This window comes from Stegostoma tigrinum, chromosome 4 (assembly GCF_030684315.1).
Source record: "Stegostoma tigrinum isolate sSteTig4 chromosome 4, sSteTig4.hap1, whole genome shotgun sequence".
Classification (NCBI taxonomy): Eukaryota; Metazoa; Chordata; class Chondrichthyes; order Orectolobiformes; family Stegostomatidae; genus Stegostoma; species Stegostoma tigrinum.
In genome coordinates, this window is record NC_081357.1 from 97,315,657 (window position 1) to 97,341,949 (window position 26,293).

A 26,293-nucleotide genomic window follows, 5' to 3' on the forward strand; every position below is an offset into this window, starting at 1 on the left:
TTTCAGTGAGTTTTTGAGATAGAAATGCAATGCTGCATTACCGTACCATCCGGCTTACTAGAGTCAGGTGACCACTACTATGAAGCACTAGCTGCAGACATCCATCTTAGAGTCAGTTCAATAAGGACACAGTGCACTATTAATCCTGTAAGCCAGATAGTGTCAGAGTCGAGCTGATATTAAATGTTGAAGAGCCCTGTAGAAGAATAACTACTGAACTACTGAAAAGAGGAACACTGGAATGCTCAGAGCTACCGAAATCTGCTAACAGCTATAGTAAAGGAGAAAAAGTAAACAGGTCACAGCTGAATACTTGTACAATACTGACTGAAAACTGTCCCCTCCTAGTACCTCGTTCTTATGTAACTACAACCTTTGTGGAGTAAGTTTTCTAGATAACTAACAGTGCAGCTATCGCAACACTTCCCAACTTTTGCACAGAATTCCCTTTGAAATTAAGGGCAATATGAAACTGAACTGGTAATGTTTTCATTTGCACTGGAAAAACTGCAAGATTTATAGACGTAATGAACAGACCACAGTAGCTATGAGTAGCTTCAGTTTTATCATTATTGGGGAGATTATACTTTAAGGCTTATCCACCTTAAATCTCTCTGAAAATCAGAAAAGCATAGATGTCAGAAATTTGGGAAGTCTAGAAGGCTGAAATCCAAATTTGGAAATCCAGGTGAATTTAGCATACGATGGTTGTTCAGTGTTAAGTGTCAAGGTGATTCCATAGATTAATATGTGACAGCATTGACACAGCTCACCGAATCCTGTGAATTTGCACAATTGAAAGATTACTTAAAGACTGATTTATTTTAGGTATAAATGATCCCACAGTGGCAGCGCATCTGTCGAGAGAGGCAAAACATACTCTCAGGAAAGCAATTGGCCCATGCAAAAGCCTGAATGTTGTTAATCAATAACTAGAGCATGTTAATTGCAGAACAGACCAGATTTATCATTATGTTGATAAGGCTGAAGGGCAGAAAGATCATCGTTTTGGCAATCACTCATTAATGGTTGTCCACCTAGGAAATTCCATGTCACTGGTTGTGGATTTTATGGGTCCCTGCAGACTGTTGAACCCAATCCTAAAGCAGCATCTGTCCACACATTTGACAAGTGTTTCTGGGAGGTGGAAGAGATCCTTGACCTTGAGATTGTGGCATTCCTTTCTTCGGTTCCTTTTCTGTACCTCCACTTGTGAATGGGTGTTCTTGAGGAATTGTGTCCCTTCCATACTGAGTTGGTTTCTTCTGATTGTGGGTCTCCCATGCTTTGGCATCTATGCTACATTTCTTGAGGGAAGCTTTTAAGGAATCTTTGAAATGCTTTCTTTGTCCTTCTCTTCTTCGAATGGGCAAAGATGATTTGTTTTGGCAGTCAGAACTCTTGCATCCTTAGCCGGCCAGCAGAGTGGGTTTCATTTGATCATAGGTTCTATGCTGGTGCAAATGGCTGCTTCATGGATACTAGGTATAATACACCTGTCCTCCTAGCTGATGTGGAGAATCCATCTCAACAGCATTGATAACAATTTTCAAATGTTTTGAGGAGATGTCTTTATGTAACCCAAGCTTCTTGGCTATAAAGAAGAATTGGAAATTGGACTGCCTTAAACACAAGGATCTTGGTATCAACACAGATGGCACGGACATTGAAAATTCTCATCCTTGGGCATTTGAAGGCCTGTTCGTCGATTGGATGTGATGTTGAATCTCTACATTGATGTCAGCCTTAGATCAGAGGTAGCTTCCCAGGTAAGGGAAATGTCCCATGTTTTAGAGGTTTTCTCCATTGAATTGAATAGAGGGATGGACCAGAACTTGACCTGGGACAGATGGTAAAGGATTTGAGTCTTCTTGAGGTTACAGTTGAGACAAATTCTTTTGGTATGCTCCTGCAAAGGAATTAGGCAAGGCTTGAAGATTTTCTTCTGAGAGAGCAGAGATGACATTGTCATCCACATACTGAAGCTCCACAAAAGATGTCAGTGACATTTCTTCTCGTATTTCAACTAGTTTAGGTTGAAAAACCTTCCATCCATCCTGTAGACACTGCTCACACCAGTGGGAAGTTTGTTCCTGACAAGATGAAGAATGGTGACGATAAAGATGAAGAAAAGGGTATGTGTGATGATATCCCCGAATAAGCTTCGTCTTGATCTCAGAAGATTCTGTCATATTACCATTAGTGAGGACAAAATTGTCACTAAAAAGTCACCAAAATCTTGCTGTGAAGGAGATGGAGGGTGTTGATGAATTTCACTGGTCAGCTGGCCTTTGATAGGATCTTCCATAGCACTTCCTGATTGATCGGTACAAGTTGAAAACATTGCAAAGAACAACACACAAAGGAAAAGAAAGCAACTCTACTGAAGAAAACAGTATTCTCACTGCAAGAAGCCAATTTATTTTGTACTCATGTTTGGCCAAAGGAAGCCGAACAAACAGATGTGGATGGCCACATGAGAGATATCTTACAAAATTCTGTACTCCATGCAGTATGTTCAGTCAGTTCAATAGGTGGTTACCAATTTGTGATGGTTGGAATGATGAGTGCAGAAGGAGAACATCAAGTCAATTTTTAAAAATTTCTTTTTAATGAATTTTGGAGATCAGTACTTCAAAGGACAGGCCAGCATTTGATGCCCATTCCTGATTGACCTTGAGAAGATGGTGGTGAGCTGCTTTCTTGAACTGTTGCAGCCCATTTGATGCACATAAACCCACAGTGCTGTTATGGAAGGACTTCCAAAATTTTGATCCAGCAACAGTGAAGGACTGACGGTATATTTCCAAATCAAAATGGTGAACTGGAAGAGTTGTCTTTTCACTGCAGTGAGCCAGGAAAATGTGAACTTACTTTTTGTATTGAACCACAGATAGACCATCAGCCCTAGAGATCCTCAGTGCTCCCAACAATGGAGTTGCTGCAAAAATGGGTGACACTGAAGTGACAAAGGAACATCACCCAGATAAATGGGCAGAAATGTGCACAAGTATCATTAAAAGGCTGTCGCAGTTTAAAGACTGCACAATCTGGTGCAGAGACTGTAAATAATAAACTGCTGATATGTGAAAATACTTGTATACTTAATGGGTAACTTGGGCAATTCGCAATGTAAATGATAATGCATACATTTTTCTTTAGTTTGAGATTGAAATGTAATACTTCACTAATGTTCCTAGCTTACATTTGTCTTGTGACTTCTACTACCATAGACCAAGTTCAACGAGGATACAGTCCAAGCCAGACTGTTACAAGCCCAAGTGACAACAACGTGCTTCTTTAGACAATGCAGTATCACAGTTTTACACATTGCAGTTCACATTTCGTACTTGCTGCAACCTACTAATGGCAAACTAGTTTTCATAAATATTTGTATTTTTACATATTTAGATTTTCAGTAGCCAAAAGCAATGCAGCAAACTGAGCAGGAAGGCAAGTGATATTGAAATGCAGCTTCCAGTTCTCTCAGAAGCCAAGATGTTGGCAATATCGGGTAAGTTGTGTATATTGTAATCAAAACTAAGAATGGAAACGCCTCAAAGCAGCCCAAAGGAAAGTGGAGGAGGAGAAGGTGTATTTTAGCTAAACAGACATGTAGACAATTAGTTGTTGATTACCATTTAGCATTGAGTCAAAGTCACAAGTATATGGATAATTACTCTTAACTTTGGAATAGCAAGAAATGGATTCTAGGGGCCTTCACCTAGGGAACTGTTCTACCTGACATCCTTCGTGACTAGACCTTGGACTGGAAACAGGTGAAAGTTTAGATTGCTGCTTTCCTATGTCGCTAAGAATCAAAGCAAAAAACACTTGTCTGCTCAAGATGGTAAAGATAATGAGTCAAATGGAACCAGGGTCTGTTCTGGAGGAAGATGGCTATCCGGTCTCTGAAAAGCTTTTAAAATGGGGTGTATTTTGTGCCTTAATGCCTTGTATACAGGAGGTAAGATTACAAAATAAATTAAACATTTGAGTTTACTATTCAGTCTGTTCATGTAATTTATAAATTAAACTCTTTCTTCTGGTTCACTAAAGTATCAGTGTTTTAGAACATGGGGAAAGTACACATGGATACACATGAGATATCAAAGCATTCTAGTAATTTATCGTGAGACTATTATGTCCTTGAGCTGTACTAATTTCCTGGATTGAAATTGGGTAGTAACTGTATGTCCCTCACCATGAGGGATGTTGGTGTCACTTATAGCAGGCTGCTGTTGCTGAACTTAAATGACTACATAGATAAGATGAGAAAATTGAAGCAGTGGATCACTTACCCAATTGGTAAAATTTACTTCCCAGAGGTAACAAGTTATTCCGCTTTTCTTTGGTTTGGTGTTCAGCTCACAATGAAAGGGAATTTATATTTAACAAACTTGCTACATTGTTCTTACTTGTGACAATGATGACGACGATGTGGTATATTTGGATTTTTAGAAGACTTTTGCTTTGGTCCAAGACAGAATGTTTAGTAAATAAAATTTGAGCACATGAATTGGGGAAAATATACTGGTGTGGTTTGTGAATTGGTTAACAGGCAGAAAGCAAAGACTAGATTTGATCATTCTCCAGTTGGCTGCTGTTATTAGCGGGGAAACTACAAGAATTTGTGGTTGTCCACGACTATTCACAATCAAATAAATGATTTGGATGTGGACACAATTGGAATACTTCCAAATTTGCAAATCCAAGCTGGTAGGGAATGCATATTGTGAGGTGGATACATGGAGCTCTCAAGAGAAGTTGAATAAGCTAAGTGAATGGGCTAAAGAATGGAAGAGTGAAAATAATGTTAATAAGTGTGAAGGTATTTACATTGTTGGAAAAAAACAGAAAGGCAGAATATTTCTTGAATGGTGAGAAGCTATTGAGCAAGGGACCTTAGTGTTCTTGTATACTAGTCATTTCAAGTTGGCTTGCAGGTGGAGAAAGCAATTAGGAAATGGTATGTTAACCTTCATCACAAGTAAATTTGAGAACACGAGTAAAGATGTCTTGCAGATATGCAGAGGCTTGGCTGAGATCTCATCTGAAATACTGTGGATAGTTTTGGTTCTTTTATCTAAGGAGAGAGACACGTCGGCACAACATCGAGGACCGAAGGGCCTGTACTGTGCTATAATGTTCTATGTTCTATGTGCTATATGTCTACAATGTAAAGAGTGCAGCAGATTAATCCCTGGGATGGTGGGATTATCTCATGAGAAGATTTGAGGAGATTGGGTCCAAATTCCCAGCTGCGTTGAAAATGAAGGGTCAGCTTGTTTAAACTTATAAAATGCTTACAGGGCCTGATAGGGTGAAAGTAGATGTTTCCCCTGGCTGATGAGTGCAAAATCTGTGATATTGTGAACATATGAAATAGCCGAAGTAGACCTTTTCAGCCTTTTGAGTCTCTCCCACAATTCAGTAAGGTCATAACTGATTTGTTTATGTTTCGAAATTCCTGTCTACCCTTGATCACCTTTGATTCCCTTGTCTAACAAGAATCTATCTACCTTTGTATTAAAAATAACTAATGACCCTGCCCTCACAGCCTTTTGAGGCAGAGTCCCGCTATAGTGCAACCCTTCGAGAAGAAACATTACTCCTCATTTCTATCCTAAAAGGCAACTCCTAATTTTAAAACAGTACCCCCTCATTCTGGATTGACCCACAACAGGAAATATCATTTCCACGATCACCTTGTCAAGACCAAACCATTCAGGATCTTATACACTTAAGTCAAATCACTCCTCACTCTTTTAAACTGCATTGGAAACAAGCCTTGCCTGTCCAACTGATCTTCTTAAGATAAACCATTCATTCTAAATATATTAGTCCATTAAACCTCTTCTGACCTGCAACCAATGCATTTATGTCCTTCTGTAAAGACGGGAACCAAAAACACTTGAGATAACGAAGTGTGGAGCTGGATGAACACAGCAGGCCAAGCAGCATCTTAGGAGCACAAAAGCTGACGTTTCGGGCCTAGACCCTTCATCAGAAAAGGAGGATGGGGAGAGGGTTCTGAAATAAATAGGGAGCGAGGGGGAGGCGGATCTGCCTCCCCCGCTCTCCCGATTTATTTCAGAAGGACATAAATGCTGGCCTGCTGTGTTCATCCAGCTCCACACTTTGTTATCTTGGATTCTCCAGCAGCTGCAGTTCCCATTATCTCAAAAACACTTGAGATGTGGTTTTACCAGTGCCCTCTATAACAAAGCCGTAAGATTCTTTTATGTTAATTTCCTCTGGTAATAAAGAATAGTATTAGTAGGGCCGATCAGGGATAGCATAGGAACTTGTGTGTGGAGTCTGAGGAGGTAGGGGAAGCCCTAAATGAGTTTTTTGCTTCTGTCTTTACGAAAGAAATGAACTTTGTAGTGAATGAAACCTTTTGAAGAGCAGGTGTGCATGCTGGAATGGATAGAGATAGAGGAAGTTGATGTGCTGAAAATTTTGTCAAACATTAAGATTGACAAGTCGCCAGGCCCGGACCAGATTTGTCCTCGGCTGCTTTGGAAGCAAGAAATGCAATTGCTTCGCCACTTGCGAGGATCTTTGCATCCTCGCTCTCCACTGGAGTCGTACCTGAGGACTGGAGAGAGGCAAATGTAATTCCTCTCTTCAAGAAAGGAAATAGGGAAATCCCCGGCAATTACAGACCAGTAAGTCTCACGTCTGTCGTCTGCAAGGTGTTAGAAAGGATTCTGAGGGATAGGATTTATGACCATTTGGAAGAGCATGGCTTGATCAAATGCAGTCAACACGGCTTTGTGAGGGGCAGGTCATGCCTCACAAACCTTATCGAGTTCTTTGAGGATGTGACTAGAAAAGTTGATGAGGGTCGAGCTGTGGATGTGGCGTATATGGACTTCAGTAAGGCATTTGATAAAGTTCCCCATGGTAGGCTCATTCAGAAGGTCAGGAGGAATGGGATACAGGAGAACTTAGCTGTCTGGATACAGAATTGGCTGGCCAACAGAAGGCAGCGAGTGGTAGTAGAAGGAAAATATTCTGCCTCGAAGTCAGTGGTGAGTGGTGTTCCACAGGGCTCTGTCCTTGGGCCTCTGCTGTTTGTAATTTTTATTAATGACTTGGATGAGGGGATTGAAGGATGGGTCAGCAAGTTTGCAGACGACACAAAGGTTGGAGGTGTCGTTGACAGTATAGAGAACTGTTGTAGGCTGCAGCGGGACATTGACAGGATGCAGAGATGGGCTGAGAGGTGGCAGATGGAGTTCAACCTGGATAAATGCGAGGTGATGCATTTTGGAAGGTCGAATTTGAAAGCTGAGTACAGGATTAAGGATAGGATTCTTGGCAGTGTGGAGGAACAGAGGGATCTTGGTGTGCAGATACATAGATCCCTTAAAATGGCCACCCAAGTGGACAGGGTTGTTAAGAAAGCATATGGTGTTTTGGCTTTCATTAACAAGGGGATTGAGTTTAAGAGTCATGAGATCTTGTTGCAGCTCTGTAAAACTTTGGTTAGACCGCACTTGGAATACTGCGTCCAGTTCTGGTCACCCTATTATAGAAAAGATGGGGATGCTTTGGAGAGGGTTCAGAGGAGGTTTACCAGGATGCTGCCTGGACTGGAGGGCTTATCTTATGAAGAGAGGTTGACTGAGCTCGGACTTTTTTCATTGGAGAAAAGGAGGAGGAGAGGGGACCTAATTGAGGTATACAAGATAATGAGAGGCATAGATAGAGTTGATAGCCAGAGACTATTTCCCAGGGCTGAAATGGCTAACACGAGGGGCCATAGTTTTAAGCTGGTTGGAAGAAAGTATAGAGGGGATGTCAGAGGCGGGTTCTTTACATAGAGAGTTGTGAGAGCATGGAATGCGTTGCCAGAGGCAGTTGTGGAAGCAAGGTCATTGGGGTCATTTAAGAGACTGCTGGACATGCATATGGTCACAGAAATTTGAGGGTGCGTACATGAGGATCAATGGTCAGCACAACATCGTGGGCTGAAGGGCCTGTTCTGTGCTGTAATGTTCTATGTTCTATGTTCTATTAGCCTTCTTGATTATATCCTTTACCTGCATTCTAACACTTTAGAATCAAAGACATCTAAAGCAGAGAAAAAGGCCCTTTGTCCCATCAAGCCTGTGCCTGTCAAATACAAGCACCTAACTATTCTGATCCCATTTTCTAGCACTTGGTCCATAGCCTTGTATGACTTGGCATCGCAAATACACATCTCAAAAACTTGTTAAATGTAGAAATTTTCTGCTTCTCCCACCCTCACAGGCAGTAAGTTCCAGATTCCCACCACGCTCTAGGTGAAAAAATATTTCCTGACATCCTGTCTAAACCTCCTGTCCCTTACTTTAAATCTATACCCCCTGGTCATCCACCAAGGGGGAAATTTCTTTCTTGTCTACCCTAAATATGCAACTCATTATTTTATACATCTGAATCGGTCTCCTTTCTAAGGAAGACGTTTATCCAGTCTATCCAGTCCCCCGTCATAATTCTCCAGCTGAAGCAACACCATGGTAAGTCCCCTCTGCACCCTCTCCAGTGCAATCACTTCCCTCCTATAATGGGAATTCAAGAACTGCACACAGTACTGTAGCTGTGGCCTAGCCAACGATTTATGAAGTTTCAGAATAACCTCACTGCTCTTAGACTCTGCCTCAGCTAATAAGGGCAAATATCCCATACACCTTCTTAACTATATTGTCTACCTGTCCAGCTAACTTAAGGTAGCATTCGACACATATGTCAAGGCTCTTCTGATCCTTGGTGTTTGCCAGGCTCCAATCATGTATTCCCTTGCCTTGTTTATCCTGCCCAAGTGCATCACCTCATACTTATCCAAATCTAATTCCATTTGCTACTGATCAGCCCATCAGACCAACTTGTACATATCCTCATTTGAACAAAGGCCATACTCCTCAAGATTTACCACCCCACCAATTTACTGCAAAATCTTCTGCCTCATCCAGTAACATACTTAAGTAACACTTGCGCCTCAGCCATCCCCTATTGAAATAATACTCTACATTTTTATTCTTCCTGCCAACTCATCTGCAAGATTATTAGCCACCTGTTTTAATATTCTAAGATAAAGTCCAACCTGTCCCAAAGACTTGTCTGCCCGAGCTCCATCAGTTCGCTTAGCATCGCTTCCCTCATTAATGTAATTTCACTAAGTTTTCTATCTCCTTTCTATCTGCTGATCTGCTACTATTGGGATGTTTTCTATCCTTTACAGTGAAGACAGAAACAAAATATTTGTTCATTTCATCTGCTCGTTCCTTATTATCTACTATTAACTCTCCATTCTCACTCACTTGAGAATCAAATCGCACTTTGCTTAGTCTTTTCTATATTACATACCTGTACAAACTGTTGCTATTTGTCTTTATGTTACTCGCAAGCTTCCTCTCAGAATCTAATTTCTTCCCCTGAAGAAGATTTTAGCATTCTCTTTATTTAACATTCTGACCAACCATTTGACCTATCACTCATCTTTGCAAAGATATATGCTTTTCCCCTAAATCTGATGCTGTCCCTAAATTCTTTAGTTAACGATAGATAGTAGATCGTCCCTTTAGGATTTTTCTTTATAGTATAAATATACTTATTTTGAATATTCTGAACTATCTGTCTGTAACTGCATCTTTATTGGTCTATCAGCTAGCTTAGTCTCTATAAACTAGCCTAGTATATTAGTTCACTTCAGATAGCACAGCTGCCACAGAACATTGTTGCCATTGTATAGGTTTAAAATGCCAGTGTTAGCCCCAGTCTTCCCTCTTTCAAATTGGAAGATTTAGAGAACTTGACAAAGTAGATGTGGACGATTCTAGGCCCAGAGAAAATAGTCTTGGAGTATGGGATGTACTTTTAAAACAGATGAGGAATTTCTTCAGTGAGGGCTATGAATCTGTGGAATTCTTTACCACATAGGGTTGTTGAGATTGGGTCATTAAATATATTCAAGGCTGGGATGGACAGATTAGTTAATCATTAAAGGATTTAAGATATGGGGGAAAGGCAAGAAAATAGAGTAGAGAGTTATCAGATTAGTTATGCAAATCTCATTGAATGTGGAAGCACATTTGAAGAGCAGATGGCCTACTTCTGCACCTATGTCATATAATCTTAAGATGCAAAATTCAGTTATGTTGTGGTTGCTAAAATAAGGGTGTCATTACTCTGAGGGCATTAATTAATTCTGTCACATTACACAAAACCAAAGCCTGCTGTTTTTCGTCAATTCCAAAACATGCCACTCTAAGAAACTGTCTCGAATCTATTGTCAATCTGATTTTTACAGTTTATATGTAGTCTAAAATCACCCTGATTAACGCTATGTTTTGATCACCAGCAACCAGTATTTATTCGTGTATACTTGTCTCACTTTGTGATTATTGTCAGGCGCTGACTGATGACTTCTTCTCTCTACTATTCCTCCTCTTCATCCTAACGGATTTAACATCCTGATCTACCGAACTAGGATTATCTCCTTTACCTAGCTTCCTATAATCTCAGAATCTTGGATAGGCCATTTAAGACTGAGATAAGGAGGAAATTCTTCGCTTGGAGTGTGGTGAACTTTTGGAATTCTTTACCCTAGAGAGTTATGGAATCAATCAATTAGTGGGTTCATGACAGAAATCAATACATTTCTGGAGACTAATGACAGCAAGGAATATGGGGATAATGCAAGAAAATGGCATTGAGGTAGATTATCAGTCGTGATCTAATTGAATAATGGAACCAGGTTGGTGGGCTGAATGGCCTACATCTGTTTCTATTTTCCCATGTTCCTGTTACCTATATCATTACTAAGACCTGTCCTTCCCATTTTCATAACGTTATCTGTACCCCAGTGCAGTTCATTGCTCCTGAAATAGTCATTCACACCAGTCACCTCTAGATTTACCCTGTGCCTTTTTTAGGTCACATAGACCAGCCTGCTCACCCATCACCTCACTGAGTGACATTGATTCCTGGTTAAGTAATGCCATGATTTTAAACTTCACATGCTTGACTTCAATTCCACCATTGCCTCAACTTCCATATGTCTCTTACATTTCCAGCTCTGTTACATTCTAATGTATAGGTATTTATCAAATTCTGATTTCTTAAGCGTCTCTGATTGTATTCATTCCACTGTTGCTGACTGTGTCTTTGGCCCGGAGCTGTTGAATTTCTTTCCTAAACCTGTTTGTCTCGACGTGTTTTTTTTAAGGTATTTTATCAAACCTACTTCTGATCAAACCTTTGGTCAGTTTTGCTCTATAAGCATGTCTCCCTCACAGCTTTTCTTCTATCTGACCTCACTCCTTAAACTACTTCTTTGACCATGCTTTTAGCCCTAATAATGCCTTATGAAGCTTAATTTCAAATTTTGTATGCTAATTATCCTTAGGAAATTCAACTAAATTAATATTGCAATCAAAAAATAACGTGATGTTTCTGCAGGGCATGAATTCTCCACTGCAAATGCCCTTGCTGAAGAGATCAAATCTTTGACTTCCAAGAAAATAGGACTTCAAGAACTTATCAGTGATCTGCAAGATTTTAGTATTAAGAAGGCTGAACAATTTGAAACCATCAGGGAAGAGTATAATAGCCTGAGGGCTCAACTGGAACAAAGAGAAAATTTATTTGGTGAGTTCCAATTTTTTGTTGATGTGTGTGTTAATACAGCTATCTCATTTTCAAATTCTTGTGATTGCAACCTATAGCAAAGTGTGCATACAATATATTATAACAAGTCACTGTTTAAGGTTGGGTCAATATAACTCAAGGGAATTATTTAATTTTACATGATAATTTATACTATCTGTATTCATAGCAGAATTATTTAATTTTACATGATAATTTATACTATCTGTATTCATAGCAGAATACAAGACAGTCAACAACTTAATAGACTAAGTACATTTGTGGTACAGAAGACTTTTTTGAAATCGGTCTGCACATTTTTAATGGAATTTTCATTCTTTAAATCAATCAAGGGATTAAACTTTGCCATTTATTTCTTGACCTCTGACTTTTTTTCCTGTATTGATTATATGAGGCACAAGTAAAACTGATTGTGCTCTCGAAGATAAAGGTTCTTCATATACAGCCATTGACTGAATGGGCCATCCTAATCTAATAGGTGTAAGTACTTACTAAGACATCAATTTAAATCCCATTGCTTCCATTACTCAACTTGGAATTTGAAAGCTCCAAGTTGCTTCCTGTTTTGGATCTTGTTAAGTGAAAGGGACCTTCAACTTCCCTTTAAAGATCCCATTTGGGCAGGTTCTCCCCCTTTCTGAAAGTGATAATTTAGGTCCCAAAACAGGTGTAGTAGGATTCTGATTTTCCTAACTAAATAGCATGTTTTCTGTTTTGAGAATGAGTGCTGGGCAACTATGTAAAGGCCTGCTAACAGTAGATGTGCAGAATTCATATCAAGCTCTAAGTTGTCAGTCACCTATTTTACAACCAATAAAGGATGATGGATATGCTGGCCTTCGAGGGGGTCTAGAGGAGGTTTACAGAAATGATCCCTGGAATGAAAGGCGTGTCATATGAGGAGTGTTTGAGGATTCTAAGTCTATACTCGATGGAGTTTAGACAATGAGGGGGATCAGATTGAAACTTGTAGAATATTGTGAGACCTGAATAGAATTGATGTTGACAGGATGTTTCCACAAGCAGGAGCTGAGGGCACAGCCTCAGAATGAAGGGACAATCCTTTAAAACTGAAATGTCAGGAATTTCTTCAGACGGTAGTGGTAAATCTGTGGAACTCATTGCGCAGAAGGCCATGGAGGCTAAGTCATTAAGTGTATTTAAGTCAAAGGTAGATTCTGATTGGTGAGGGGAACAAGAGTTACGAGGACAAGGCAGAGAGTGGGTTTGAGAAACATAGCAGCCATGATCAAATGGTACGGTAGACTCAATGGGCAAAATAGCCTAAATCTGCTTCTATATCTTAGGGGCCAGAGTATCATAGTGAAACGAGGACAGAGAACAATAAACAGAAGAATTATGGTGAAAAGGAAATGTAAGGTTAGGGGTAACTGAAAGACAGTGAAAAAAACTACCCAGAAATGTTAGAAAGCAATGAGAGTAATTATTCTCCGAATTAGTGTACAAGTGGCTTCAGAACTGACACATTGAAGGAGAAGTTCAATCTTCTGCAGTTATCAGAGTGGTTATAGAACTCAGTCACTGAAGCATGAATAGAAATGCCAGAAAAACTATTTAATAAACATGAATTTGACTTGATAGATACCATAAATTCGTGGCTCTCCTGATATCTTCCCTGTGGCAAACACACTCATAATATTCTGGGTCCAGTTCACAGAATCATAGAATCCCTGCAGTGTGGAAACACACCATTTGGCCCAACAATATCATACCACACCTCTGATGAACACCCCACCCAGACCCATCGTGCTACTCTTTTCCTGTAACCCTACATGTGCCATGGCTAATCGACTTAACTTATACACTCCTAGGCACTATGGGCAATTTAGCATGGCCAGTACACGTAACCCACATATCTTTGGACTGTGGGAGGAAACCAGAGCACCCGGTAGAAACCCACATAGATATGGAGAGAACGTGCAAACTGCACACAGACAGTCGCCCAAGGGTAAATTGAACCTGGGTACCTGGCACTTTGATGCAGCAGTGCTAACCAGTGAGCCACTGTGCCATCCCAATTCTGAAGAAGAGTCATATTATCTCTGTTTCTCACTCCAGAGATGCCAGTAGACCTCCTGAGCTTCTCCAGCACTTTGTTTTTATTGCATGCCAGCAAGACACTGGGGTGGTGGGAAGGAAAGTAATTAAACTGTTTCAAGTTTCATCGCAAACGGGAGGGTAGGGAAATGCTTCAAGGATACCCTCAAAACCAAAAATGCAATATCCTCACTGTCTCGTGGGAATCTTTAACCCAAGCATGCTAAATTTGAAAGTGCATCTGCGAAAAAGTCAACCATTTTAAGCATTTAAAACAGGCCCAGCTGGAGGCCAAATGCAAATAGCAGGAGTATGCAAAAACCTAAGAAACCCACCTACCTGCTTTAGCAACTGTTACCTGTCTCACCTATGGCAGAGTTTATGGATCCAGTATTGAACGGTTTTGCTGCCTGAGTAACTGCAACACTAGAGATGAAGAAAGTCATCCTCAATCCCGATGGAGTGTCTCAGAAGAAGACATAGAGTCTTACTGTGTGCAATTTGCATATTGCGATAGTGATTCACATCATGGGCCGAAGTGCCTGTATTGTGCTGTACCGTTCTATGTTCTGATTCAATTTTGCAGGATTTTCATAGACTGTATGACTTGGGGATATCATGAAAGACACTATTCCAAATGCACTCCTTTCACTGTGATAACAAGTAGTAAACATATGGAAGAGGTATTTGTAGAAAAAATACAGAAAGTTGCACAAACCATAACAGGAACTTCAAATATTTTAATGTAACTGGAATAGGAATAATTTAAAAGGAAGAAAGAGGAAAGTTCAGTAAGGGAAAATGTTGGCATCTATTATCAAGAATGTGATAACAGGACACTTGGAAAGTACCAACAGGATTGTCGATATTACAATACGACCCCACCACCAAAGACATTTTTCTCTCCCCACCGTCATCTGCTTTCCAGAGCAACTATGACTCCCTTGACTCCCTTGTATGGTCCACATTCTGCTCCAGCCCCACCACACCCGGCACTTTTCCCGGCAACTGCAGGAAATGCTACACCTGCCGCTACACCTCCAACTTCACCGCCATCACAGGCCCCAAGAAGACCATCCGCATCAAGCAGATGTTCACCTGCACATCTGTTAATGTGGTATACTGTTTTCGCTGTTCCAGAGGTGGCCTCCTCTACATCAGGGAAACCAAGCAAAGGCTTGGCGACCACTTTGTGGAACACCTACGCTAGGTTTGCAACAAACAATTGCACCTCCTCGTCATGAACCATTTCAACTTCCCCTTCCATTCCTTGGACAGCATGTCCATCCTGGGCCTCCTGCAATGCCACAATGATGCCACCCGAAGGTTGCAGGTACAGCATCTCCCCCCCCCCCCCCCCCCCCCCCCCCCCCACAACTGCATCCCAAAACCAGCCAAGCTTGTTCACACCTCCCTAACCTGTCCTTCCTCCCACCTATCTCCTCGTCCCACCTCAAGCCCCACCCCCATCTCCTACCTACTAGCCTCATCCTGCTCCCTTGACCTGTCCATCCTCTCTGGACTGACCTTATCCCCTTCCTAACTCCCCACTTATACTCACCTTTACGGACTCCACCCCGCCTCTTTGACCTGTCTGTCACGTCTCCACCTGTCCTCTCCTTTATCCATCTTCTAGCCGCCTCCCCCTCTCTCACTATTTATTTCAGAATCCCCTTCCCCTCCCCCATTTCTGAAAAAGGGTCTAGGCCTGAAACGTCAGCTTTCCAGCTCCTCTGATGCTGCTTGGCCTGCTGTGTTCATCCAACTCTACACCTTGTTATCCCACTGCAATTTATACCCCTTTAATTGTATGCAATTACAAAATATGCCATAATTTCATTTCTCATGATGGTTATGAATCAGATTATATTGTCAAACCTGGTACAACTTTTAACTTGAGATTTATTCATAATTATTTTGAAGGTTGAAAGGTACAGAATATCAATACATGCAAACGTTCTATGTTATTATGGTCACCAAAACAACTATGACATATCTGTGATTCTTATTTTGTTTTCATTCACAGAGAAGAACCTGAAGGAAAATATTATTAAATATATGAAAGCCCTACAAGACAAGCTTTATAAGTAAGACATTCTTTGGATATTGATAGCGATCTATAGAATTTGACATTTTGACTTATACATACTTTTTTCAATAGTCATTTGGTACTACAGAACTTCAGTATTGGTGAAAAAATGGTTATCCTGATCAGATCATTTCTTGTTATTTCTTACGCAAACTCATGAAAGCCTGTAAGGAAGTCACTCTTGGTTCTAAAAATTGCGCAATACTTCAGGTTACTGTGGAAAGGTGAAACATCTGAAAAGTTTGAGCGGGGATAATGGGAACTGCAGGTGCTGGAGAATCCAAGATAACAAAGTGAGAAGCTGGATGAACACAGCAGGCCAAGCAGCATCTCAGGAGCACAAAAGCTGACATTTTGGGCCTAGACCCTTCATCAGAGAGGGGAATGGGGAGAGGGTTCTGGAATAAATAGGGAGAGAGGGGGAGGCGGACTGAAGATGGAGAGAAAAGAAGATAGGTGGAGAGAAGAGTATAGGTGGGGAGGTAGGTAGGGGATAGGTCAGTCCAGGGAAGACGGACAGGTCAAGGAGGTGGGATGAGGTTAGTAGGGAGGAAATGGAGGTGCGGCTTGAGGTGGGAGGAAGGGATGGGTGAGAGGAAGAACAAGGTAGGGAGGTAGAGACAGGCTGGGCTAGTTTTGGGATGCAATGGGGGGAGGGGACAAGCTGGGCTGGTTGTGTGGTGTAGTGGGGGGAGGGGATGAACTGGGCTGGTTTTGGGATGCGGTGGGGGAAGGAGAGATTTTGAAGCTTGTGAAGTCCACATTGATACCATTGGGCTGCAGGGTTCCCAAGCGGAATATGAATTGCTGTTCCTGCAACCTTTGGGTGGCATCATTGTGGTACTGCAGGAGGCCCATGATGGACATGTCATCTAAAGAATGGGAGGGGGAGTGGAAATGGTTCGCGACTGGGAGGTGCAGTTGTTTATTGCAAACCGAGCGGAGGTGTTCTGCAAAGCGGTCCTCAAGCCTCTGCTTGGTTTCCCCAATGTAGAGGAAGCCACACCGGGTACAATGGATGCAGTATACCACATTGGCAGATGTGCAGGTGAACATCTGCTTAATATGGAAAGTCATTTTGGGGCCTGGGATGGGGGTGAGGGAGGAGGTGTGGGGGCAAATGTAGTACTTCCTGCGGTTGCAGGGGAAGTGGCCAGGTGTGGTGGAGTTGGAGGGGAGTGTGGACCGAACAAGGGAGCCATGGGAGAGTGGTCTCTCCGGAAAGCAGACAGGGGTGGGGATGGAAAAATGTCTTGGGTGGTGGGATTGGATTGTAGATGGCAGAAGTGTCGGAGGTGTGACCAACCTCTGGATACAATGCATCATCCAATAAAATTAGAGCCAGGACTTTCAAGAGTGAAGTTACTTCTGCATGTAAACTGTGAGAGAAGTTTGGAAAATTCTTCAAAAAATCTTTTATTACTTTTATTTCTGAGAAATGTTATTAAGGGGTAAAGGGCAGAGGCAGATATGTGGAACCAAGTCACAGATAATGAACTAAGTTTGAGGAGCTAAATAGCCTACTTCTATTTTGTGTTCCTGTCTTTAGGAACACAAATCATACTGAATTGTTGCTTAAAGTGTATTCTTGGTTCTTGATATCCACGATTTAATGGAAAAGAATTAGATTGACTAATTTAAATAAACTAATTATGATTAGGAGAACATGTATTTGAAATTCTAAGGTATTTTGTTATAATAGAAAAAGACAAGCCTGGAACCTCCCAATTCTTACCATAACAATCATAAACTTAGAAATATTTTGTATTAATTTGATTTTGAAAATATTTCCTAATGTAAGTAAATTTCACTTACGTAATGCAAGTAAAATTCCGTCATAGCTCTAAAAGGTATTTTTGTGGTGAGTATTCTCAAATTAAGTAATAACATGTTATGAATGTTTAAAATGAACTAAAACATTTGAAGACAACATTGAAAAAGTTAACCCTTACTTTCACATCAAAATTGTCTCTCAGCTAATTGCAGTTTGAATATTTTTGCTGTGTAGAAAATGACTGGCTTCTTTGCTGACACAGAAATCCACTTCTTGGGGTGTAATGACTCTTTTCTGAGATACTTAATTGATACTAGATGATTGCAAACATTATTTTCATAAAACCTGCATGAGCATTTCCTGTGCCAGTTATTCTGCCGGCCTTCAATTTTTGATGCAATATCTAAAGTGGATTGATAGTAGAATAGAATAGAATGTAAATTCATCAGGTGTACTTGTACATGAAAAATACAATGTATAGTTCTATAAGTCTCCCCAGCACAGAGCCAACGTCGGTGACACAAATCATACATAATAATTAAAACAAGGTAAAATTGAGACAAAGTTCATCACAGTATGCTAGTAGAGTATCAAGACTAAAATTGTATTTATGTGATTAAATATATAATAATATACTGGAAATAATAATCGAGAGCTTTTCACTCTGAATTTTAGAAAGGTCATTTATTATGTAACTGTCAGCTTTTTGAGGGCATGCCTAAATTTTACTGGCTTTTGTTTCAGTTGTGGAAATCAGGTGCTTGCGAAAGTGTGGGAAGCAGACTTAGAGGCCTGTCAACTCTTTGTCAAAAGTCTACAGCTACAAGAGGGAAGTTCCTGTGGCCCTGAAAGGGAAGAATTTCAAGGAAATGAAGACAGCAGTGCAATTGAAGACGCAAGTATAGAAGTTAAAGACACAAAGGACGCTGCCTTTCTAAGTAAACAAGATTGGTGTGTGAAACAACGTTCTGTTCCTGACGAGAACGGAACTGATTTGTCCAAGGTAACAATTAAAATTCTGTTTCAGATGTAGTTTTTTAACCCTGGCACTCACTGCATTCAAAACCATTATTCGGCTCCAGAATAGTTAAAAGAAAACCTGTTCGTGAGATTTCCATTTTCAACCACATCAGTCAATTTATTATTAATCAATTAGAAAGCGAATGCCAAGTTAAGATATTTGTGGTGACAAACTTGTCAGAGTAACTTTCTATGTAAATACTGTATTGATACATTTGCTGCTTGTTTTGACCAAAATTTTGTTGCAGTTATCTCAATTATAACTTGCATTAAACTTGCTTTTGTAAGTATAATTTTACTGTTTCAGTAAGTTTTCTATTAAGAAATATCTTTCAATGTTGAACAGTTTTCATGTCAAAAATAGGAAGACGCAGTCATGAAGAATCCATAAAGGAAGAGGACTGACTGGTTGCAAAATGAACCAAGACATTTAACTGAGTTTATCAGTTTGACTTTGTGCTAAATAACACTGAGCAAAGTGTTCTGATTTTCTGCAATTGAATGAAAGGCATCCATACTATGTATAAACAGACAGAATCAATGACACAAGATGACAAAAAGCTATGAGAATTACAACATATGGTTGGAAAGGTAAATGGAAAATGTGCAGTAATTAAAGATTGACAATCCACACCTGAAGCAACGAAAAAATCTGAAAATTAAATTGCTCAAACCAAAAACAAAAGCAAAATCTCGGGAATACATAGTCAATCATTTGTTTCTTTATTCTTTCATGACATGCTAGTATCACTGGCTGGGACAGCATTTGTTTCTTCCCCTCAAGGACATACATGAATCAGAAAGTTTTTATGACAACCGACAGTGATTACATGGTTGCCATTAGACTGACATCTTTTAAAAATTCCAGATTTTGCTTTAAATCACCTTATACCATCTGCAAATCATGCCCATGTCCTGAGAATATTTGCCTTGAATTCTGTATTACTAGTCTAGTGAAATGACCACTGTATCACCACCTCTTGCAATTTGGCAGTTAGAAATATCTGGATATGTAATCTTCAACTTGGAGGAAAATTATGTCATGAATTTAATAGGGTTTAAATGGAAAATTCCAATACAGATGTTGCAAGAATATACTATCATATTATTCATAGGTGTGTGTTTTGGGAAGCAGAAATTTAGGAAAGTATGAAGAAGGCTAAAATAGAACAAAAAAAGCTTGTCTTGCTCTGCTACTCACTCATGTTATGACAAGTTCTTTAATTAGTCTAAATATTCATAATAAAAATGTTACGCCTGTTTTATAATTGGCTATACATGGTAACAACTTACGATATTCTACACCCTACATCTGAAACGTCACTTCTCATGATGATTGGCTGTTGTTGTATCCTCTCAACTTTTCATTGACCCATGTGGAGTAATTGAACATGATTTCAGTATACTCAAGACAAAGTCACGTTAAATTGTAATTCTTGTAAGGATAGAAACCTAACATTAGTGGAAATCCAACTGCTATCCTTATAGGATGTTTTCAAACTGCTAAGCTAGCAACACTAAACATTACTGGGCGCTTCTGGAGTATGTAACCCAGAACTTGTCATTGCTGTTGTTACGCTAAGATTGGTTGTGTGCTTTGTTTGACAACAGTTGTTCCTCTTCCTTCTACTGTCTTTACTAATAGCTTTCCTCATATTACATGTCATTCCATGTTAAATTTAAATTTACATTCTGCATGGAGATCAGCAACTTTGTAACTGAACCTAATTTTGATTTTCTTTCCAATATATTTAGTGGTTTGTGATAAATACCTGAAGCTTACTTTTTAATTTCCTGACCTCTTTCTGTGCCCTGCATGCTGTGCAGTGCTCCCTTTCTATCCCTATGAAGGAAAGGCTGACCTTCTCAGTAACCTACTAGATTCCAAGTCAGTGAAGGTGAGAAACAGTAAAAGGTATGCTACTGCCACCTAGTATTTCTCTAGTACTTAGTTCGGTGCTATGTCAAGCTTTGAAATAATCATTGTGGTAATACTCATCATGTGTGAAAATATGTTTTTGTAACTTTATACATTATTAGAAAAATGTCTGTGATTCTGCAACATAATCAAAGACCTCTCCCATCCTGGTTATAACCTCTTCCAACCTCTTTCGTTGGGCAGAAGATATAAAAGCTTAAATGTAACAACAGATCCAAGAACAGCTTCTTCCCTGTTGTTATCAGACTTCTGAATGGTCTTCTCAAATTCTAAATTTAATGTTGATCTTGCTGTTCCCACACCATGTCTACAGCCATAGCATTGTATTCCTTGCTCTGTTCTGTTACCCTACTGCATGTTGTATGCTATGATCTGCCTGTACTGCACACAAAACAGAACTTTTCACTGTATCTAGGTACATGTGACAGTAATAAATCAAATCACATCAAATTAAGTCACTCCCACTGGAGAAACCATGCTTGAAGGAAACAGAGTATGAGATGGCATAGCCTTGATTCTTGAAGCAAGGCTTGCTTTTGATATGACTCCTGCAAACAACCCAAAATCATAGTCGAATGAAAACAAAGTTGCTGGAAAATCTCAGCAAGTCTGGCAGCATCTGTGGAGGAGAAAGCAGAGTTAACGTTTCAGGTCAGATGACCCTTCCTCAGAACCAAGATCATAGAGTTACATTTCATAGGATACAACATACATAATGCATGCCAACACATTTTTGCATGTTGCTGTGCAAATATAATTTAAATTATAACTGCAGTGGGTTCTAATAACTGTTACAAAGTACAGGTACCCTTTAACGAAAAACAAATTTTTGAATTTCCAGTCTTAATAACTTTCATATAATTTAGCGGTTCAGTCTGTTTTTTTGTTAGTTATTTATTGTATACTTTAATTAACTCTCCACTTAACCTTCTAAACTCTCGTAAGTATAGGCCTAAATTGCTCAATCTTTCCTCATAATACAGACCAAATGTATTCTGATATTCAAAAAGTCCCTGGATCTGAAAAAGCTCCAGCAGATGAAACAATGCTCATGTAACACTCTTATTCAAAAAGGGAGGGAGACACAAAGTAAGAAACTTCAGACCAGTTAAGTTAACATTTGTCATAGGGAAATTGTTCAAATCCATTATTATGGAGGTGGTAACGGGACATTTGGAAAGTCAAAATTCAATCCATCAGAATTAACATGATTTTATGAAGGATAAATTATGTTTGACTAATTTGCTGAAGTTCTTTAAAAATGTAACAAGCAAAATAGATAATGGAGTCCTGTAGGTGGAGTAAATCTAGACTTTCAGAAGGCATTTCATAAGGTGCTGCATAAAGGGTTAACAAACAAGATCACATGGCATTAGGGGTAATATATTAGCTTGGGTAGAGGATTAGCTAGCCAACAGAAAGCAGAGAGTCAGGCTAAATGGATCTTCTGTTTGGTGAGCTGAATTGGTGTGGTACCCTAGGGTTCTGAAAATGTGCTATGGCCGAATTTGAGGATGACACTGAAGTAGGTGAGCATGTGAATTACAGTGAAAAAAATAAGAAAATTTCAAATACATTTGGTTAGGTTAAGTGAATGGGCCAAAATTTGGCAGGTGGAGTTTAACGTGCATAATTGTTAAGTTATTCATTTTAGTTTGAAGAATAAAAGAGAACTTATTATCTAATTGGAGAGAACCTTGGAAGTACTTCAGTGCAGAGGAACCTGGGTGTTCTTTTGCATGAGTTGTAGAAAGCTAGTATGCAGATATAGCATGTGATAGGCCAAATGGGATTTTGGAATTTATTGCTAAAGAAACGGAGTATGAAAGTAGGGGAATGTTGTTGCAACTTGACAAGGCATTGGTGAGTCCACATCTGACGTACTGAGTACAGTTTGGTCCCCTTACTGGAGAAAGCTTTCAGGATTAGGAGGCGTATTACTTGATGCAGGATTTGTAGCCTCTGACCTGCTCTCATAGCCATCATATTTATATGGCTGGTCTAGTTCGGTTTCTGGTCAAAGGTAACCATCATGGGATTGATAGTAGGAGAGTCAGCAACAGTAAAGTCATTGAATTGCATTGGAGGCAGTTCACAGAAGATTCACTACATTAGTTCCAAAAGGCTTGAAAGCCATGTTTTGAGGTGAGATTGGGCAGTTTAGGCCTATACTCACTAGCGTTTAGAAGGATGAGAGGAGATCTAAGATCTTAAAATGGATTGACAAAATAAGTGTGGAGCAGATGTTTCCTCTTTTGGCAACATAGAATGAGAAGTCATAGTTTTAGGCTAAGTCATAGTTTCTTACAGATTGCGAACAAGCTTTCAGGATTAGGAGGAGTATTACTTGATGCAGGATTTGTAGCCTCTGACCTGCTCTCATAGCCATCATATTTATATGGCTGGTCTAGTTCGGTTTCTGGTCAAAGGTAACCATCATGGGATTGATAGTAGGAGAGTCAGCAACAGTAAAGTCATTGATGAGGGGGAATTACTCCTCTAAAAGCGTTATGAATCTGTGGAATTTACTACCCCAGAATATGGTGAATGCAGGGACACTGAATTAATTCAATGGGGAGAAAAATAGATTTTTAGTTAATAGTGGGTTAAAAGATTGTAGGAAGTGGGCAGGAAAGTGGAGTTGAGGCTGAGATGAGATCAACCTTGATCGTATTGAATGGTGGAGCAGGCTTGGGGGAGGTTTAATTAGCTGTGGTGTTCTTATGTTCTCAGCAATGATGTTGTAGGGCCGAAAATATATTAGAAGTGAAATAAATAAGCTACAAATCACAGTATTAACTTGTTAAGTCTGTCACAAGAATTGTGTTGTATAAAATAGTTGCATTTCTTTAATCCATTGAGAGTTATGGGCCTCGCTGGGATAGCATCAATTTCCCATCCCTAATTGTCCTTGAGCAGGTGGCGTTGAGCTGTCTTCTTAAACCACTGCGGCCCATTTGGTGCAATTGCGTTCACAATCAGTTAGGGAGGAAGTTCCAAGATTTCAAACCAGGAGCTGTGAAAGGACAGCAATATTTTTCCAAGTCAGGATGGTGAGTGGCTTGGAGAGGAACTTGTAGGTGTTGGTGTTCCCATCTGTCCACTCCCTTGCCCTTCTAGATTGTCATGGTTGTGGGTTTGGAAGGTGTTCTCTAATGAACCTTGTCGAAGTTCTGCAGAATGACTAGTAGATGGTGCTATTGTGCAATGGTGGTTGAGGGAGATTAGTTTGTGGATGTAGTTTCATTCAGGCAGGCTGCACTGACCTGCATTCTGCCAAGCTTCGTGAATGTTGTTGGAGCTGAGCTTACCAAGTGACGAGTATTCTAGCGCCCTGCTGACTTGTTTCTTACGGATTGTGAACAAGCTTTCAGGATTAGGAGGCGTATTACTTGCTCCAGGATTTGTAGCCTCTGACCTGCTCTTGTAGCCATCATATTTGTATGGCTGGTCCAGTTCGGTTTCTGGTCAAAGGTAACCATCAAGGGGTTGATAATAGGTGAGTCAGAAACAGTAATGTCATTGAATGTCAGGGGCAAAAATGTTTGGAACTTTCTGCCCTGAAGAAGCTTGAACTCTGTTTCTCTCTCCATATATGTTTCCATTCCTGCTGAGTTTCTTCAGCACTTTAATTTTTAGGTATCTCTGATACTGCTCCTGGTATGCAGTCCCGCACTCTTAATTGAACTAGGATTGATTCCCTGGTTTGTTTGTAATGGTCAAGAATAAGAAGGAAGAATATGTCAGATATAGACAGCAGGGATGAAGTGAATCCCCAGAAGGATATAAAGGCAGTAGGAGTATACTTAAGAGGGAAACCTGGAGGGCAAAACAGAGACATGAGATGGCTTTGGCAAATAAGGGTTGAGGAGAATCCAAAGGGAATCTACAAAGAAATTAAGGACCAAAGATTAACAAGGAAGAGAATAGGGCCCTAAAATCAGCAATGCTGTCAATGTGTGGACCCGCAGGAGATCGGGGAGATACTAAACGAGTATTTTTCATCTGTGTTTATTGTGGAGAAGGATATGGAAGATGGAGAATGTGGGGAAATAAATAGTGACATCATAAAAGATGTCCATATTACAGACAAGGAGCTGCTGGTCGTCTTAAAATACATAAAGGTAGATAAATCTCCAGTACCTGATCAGATCTAACCTAGAAACCTGTGGAAAGCTAGGGAAGTGTTTGCTGGGTACCTTGCTGAGATATTTGCATCATCGATAGCCACAGGTGAGGTGCTGGAAGACTGGAGGTTGGCTGACGTGGTGCCACTATTTAAGAAAGGTAGTAAGGAAAAGCCAGGGAACTATAGACTAGTGAGCCTGAAGTCAGTGGTGGGAAAATTGTTGGAAGGGATCCCGAGGGACACAAACTACATGTATTTAGAAAGGCAAGGGATTGATCATGGATAGTCAACATGGCTTTGTGCATGGGAAATTGTGTCTCATTAACTTGATTGAGGTTTTTGAAGAAGTAACAAAAATGATTGAAATAGGTAGATGCGATGTATATGGACTTCAGTAAGGCATTTAACAAAGCTCGACATGGTAGACTGGTTAGCAAGGTTAGATCACATTTGACACAGGGACCACTAGGCATTTGGATACAGAACTGGCTCAAAGATAGGAGACAGAGGATGACGATGGTTGCTTTTGAGACTAGAGACATATGACCAGTGGTATACCACAAGGATCGATGCTGGGTCCACTGTTTTTAGTCATTATATAAAAAATGTGGATGTGAACATAGAAGGTATGGTTAATAAGTTTGCAGATGACACCAAAATAGGTGGTGTAGTGGACTGGCAAGATGGTTACCTCAGAGTTCAATGGAACCTTGACGAGGTGGGCCAATGGGTGGAGGAGTGGCAGATGGAGTTTAATTTAGATAAATGTGAGGTGCTGCATTTTGGGAAGGCAAATCAGGGCAGGACTTGTACACTGAATGGTAAGATCCTGGGGAGTGTTTCTGAACAAAGAGGCCTTGGAGTGCAGTTTCAGAGTTCCTTGAAAGTTGAGTCACATATAGACAGGATAGTGAAGAAGGTGTTTGGTATGCTTGCCTTCATTGATCAGTGTGTTACATATAGGAATTGGGAGGTCATGTTGCAGCTGTACAGGACATTGGTTAGGCATTTTAGAATACTGCATTCAATTTTTGTCTGCCTGCTATAAGAAAGATGTTAGGAAACTTGCAAGAGTTCAGTAAGGATTTACAAGGATGTTGCCAGGGTTGGAGGATTTGAGCTAAAGGGAGATGCTGAATAGGCTGGCGCTATTTCCCCTGGAGCTTTGGAGGCTGAGGGGTGGCCTTGTAGAGGTTTATAAAGTCATGAGGGGCATGGATAGGCTGAATAGCCAAGGCTTTTCCCCTGGGTTGGGAAGTACAAAACTAGAGGGCATAGGTTTAAGGTGAGTGGGGAGAGATTTAAAAGGGATCAACTGGGCAGCATTTTCATTCTGACGGTGGTGCATACATGGTATAAGCTGCCAGAGGAAATGGTGGAGGCTCGTACAATTACACCATTTAAAAGACATCAGGATGGGTAGATGAATAAGAAGGGCTTAGAGGAATATAGGCCAAATGCTGGCAAATGAGACAAGATTAATTTAGGATATCTGGTTGGCATGGACAGATTGAACTCAAAGGCTGTTTCCATTGCTGTATGGTTCTGTGACTGTACAAATGTCCACTATGAGTTTGCCTGATTTAGTATTGCACACTACAAATTTCTGTTTACCTTTCCTGT

General features: G+C 40.2%; 1 protein-coding gene across 1 annotated transcript in view; it reads left to right on the forward strand.

Moving 5' to 3' along the window:
* The window catches only part of disc1 (DISC1 scaffold protein), a 96,934-nt gene that overhangs the window by 44,131 nt on the left and 26,510 nt on the right, over nucleotides 1-26,293 (forward strand). Inside the window, exons 8-11 of the mRNA XM_059645557.1 lie at nucleotides 3,412-3,514; nucleotides 11,455-11,643; nucleotides 15,746-15,806; nucleotides 18,327-18,611. Of these exons, the coding sequence (XP_059501540.1) occupies nucleotides 3,412-3,514; nucleotides 11,455-11,643; nucleotides 15,746-15,806; nucleotides 18,327-18,611 (638 nt within the window). The remainder of the gene's footprint in view (nucleotides 1-3,411; nucleotides 3,515-11,454; nucleotides 11,644-15,745; nucleotides 15,807-18,326; nucleotides 18,612-26,293) is intronic.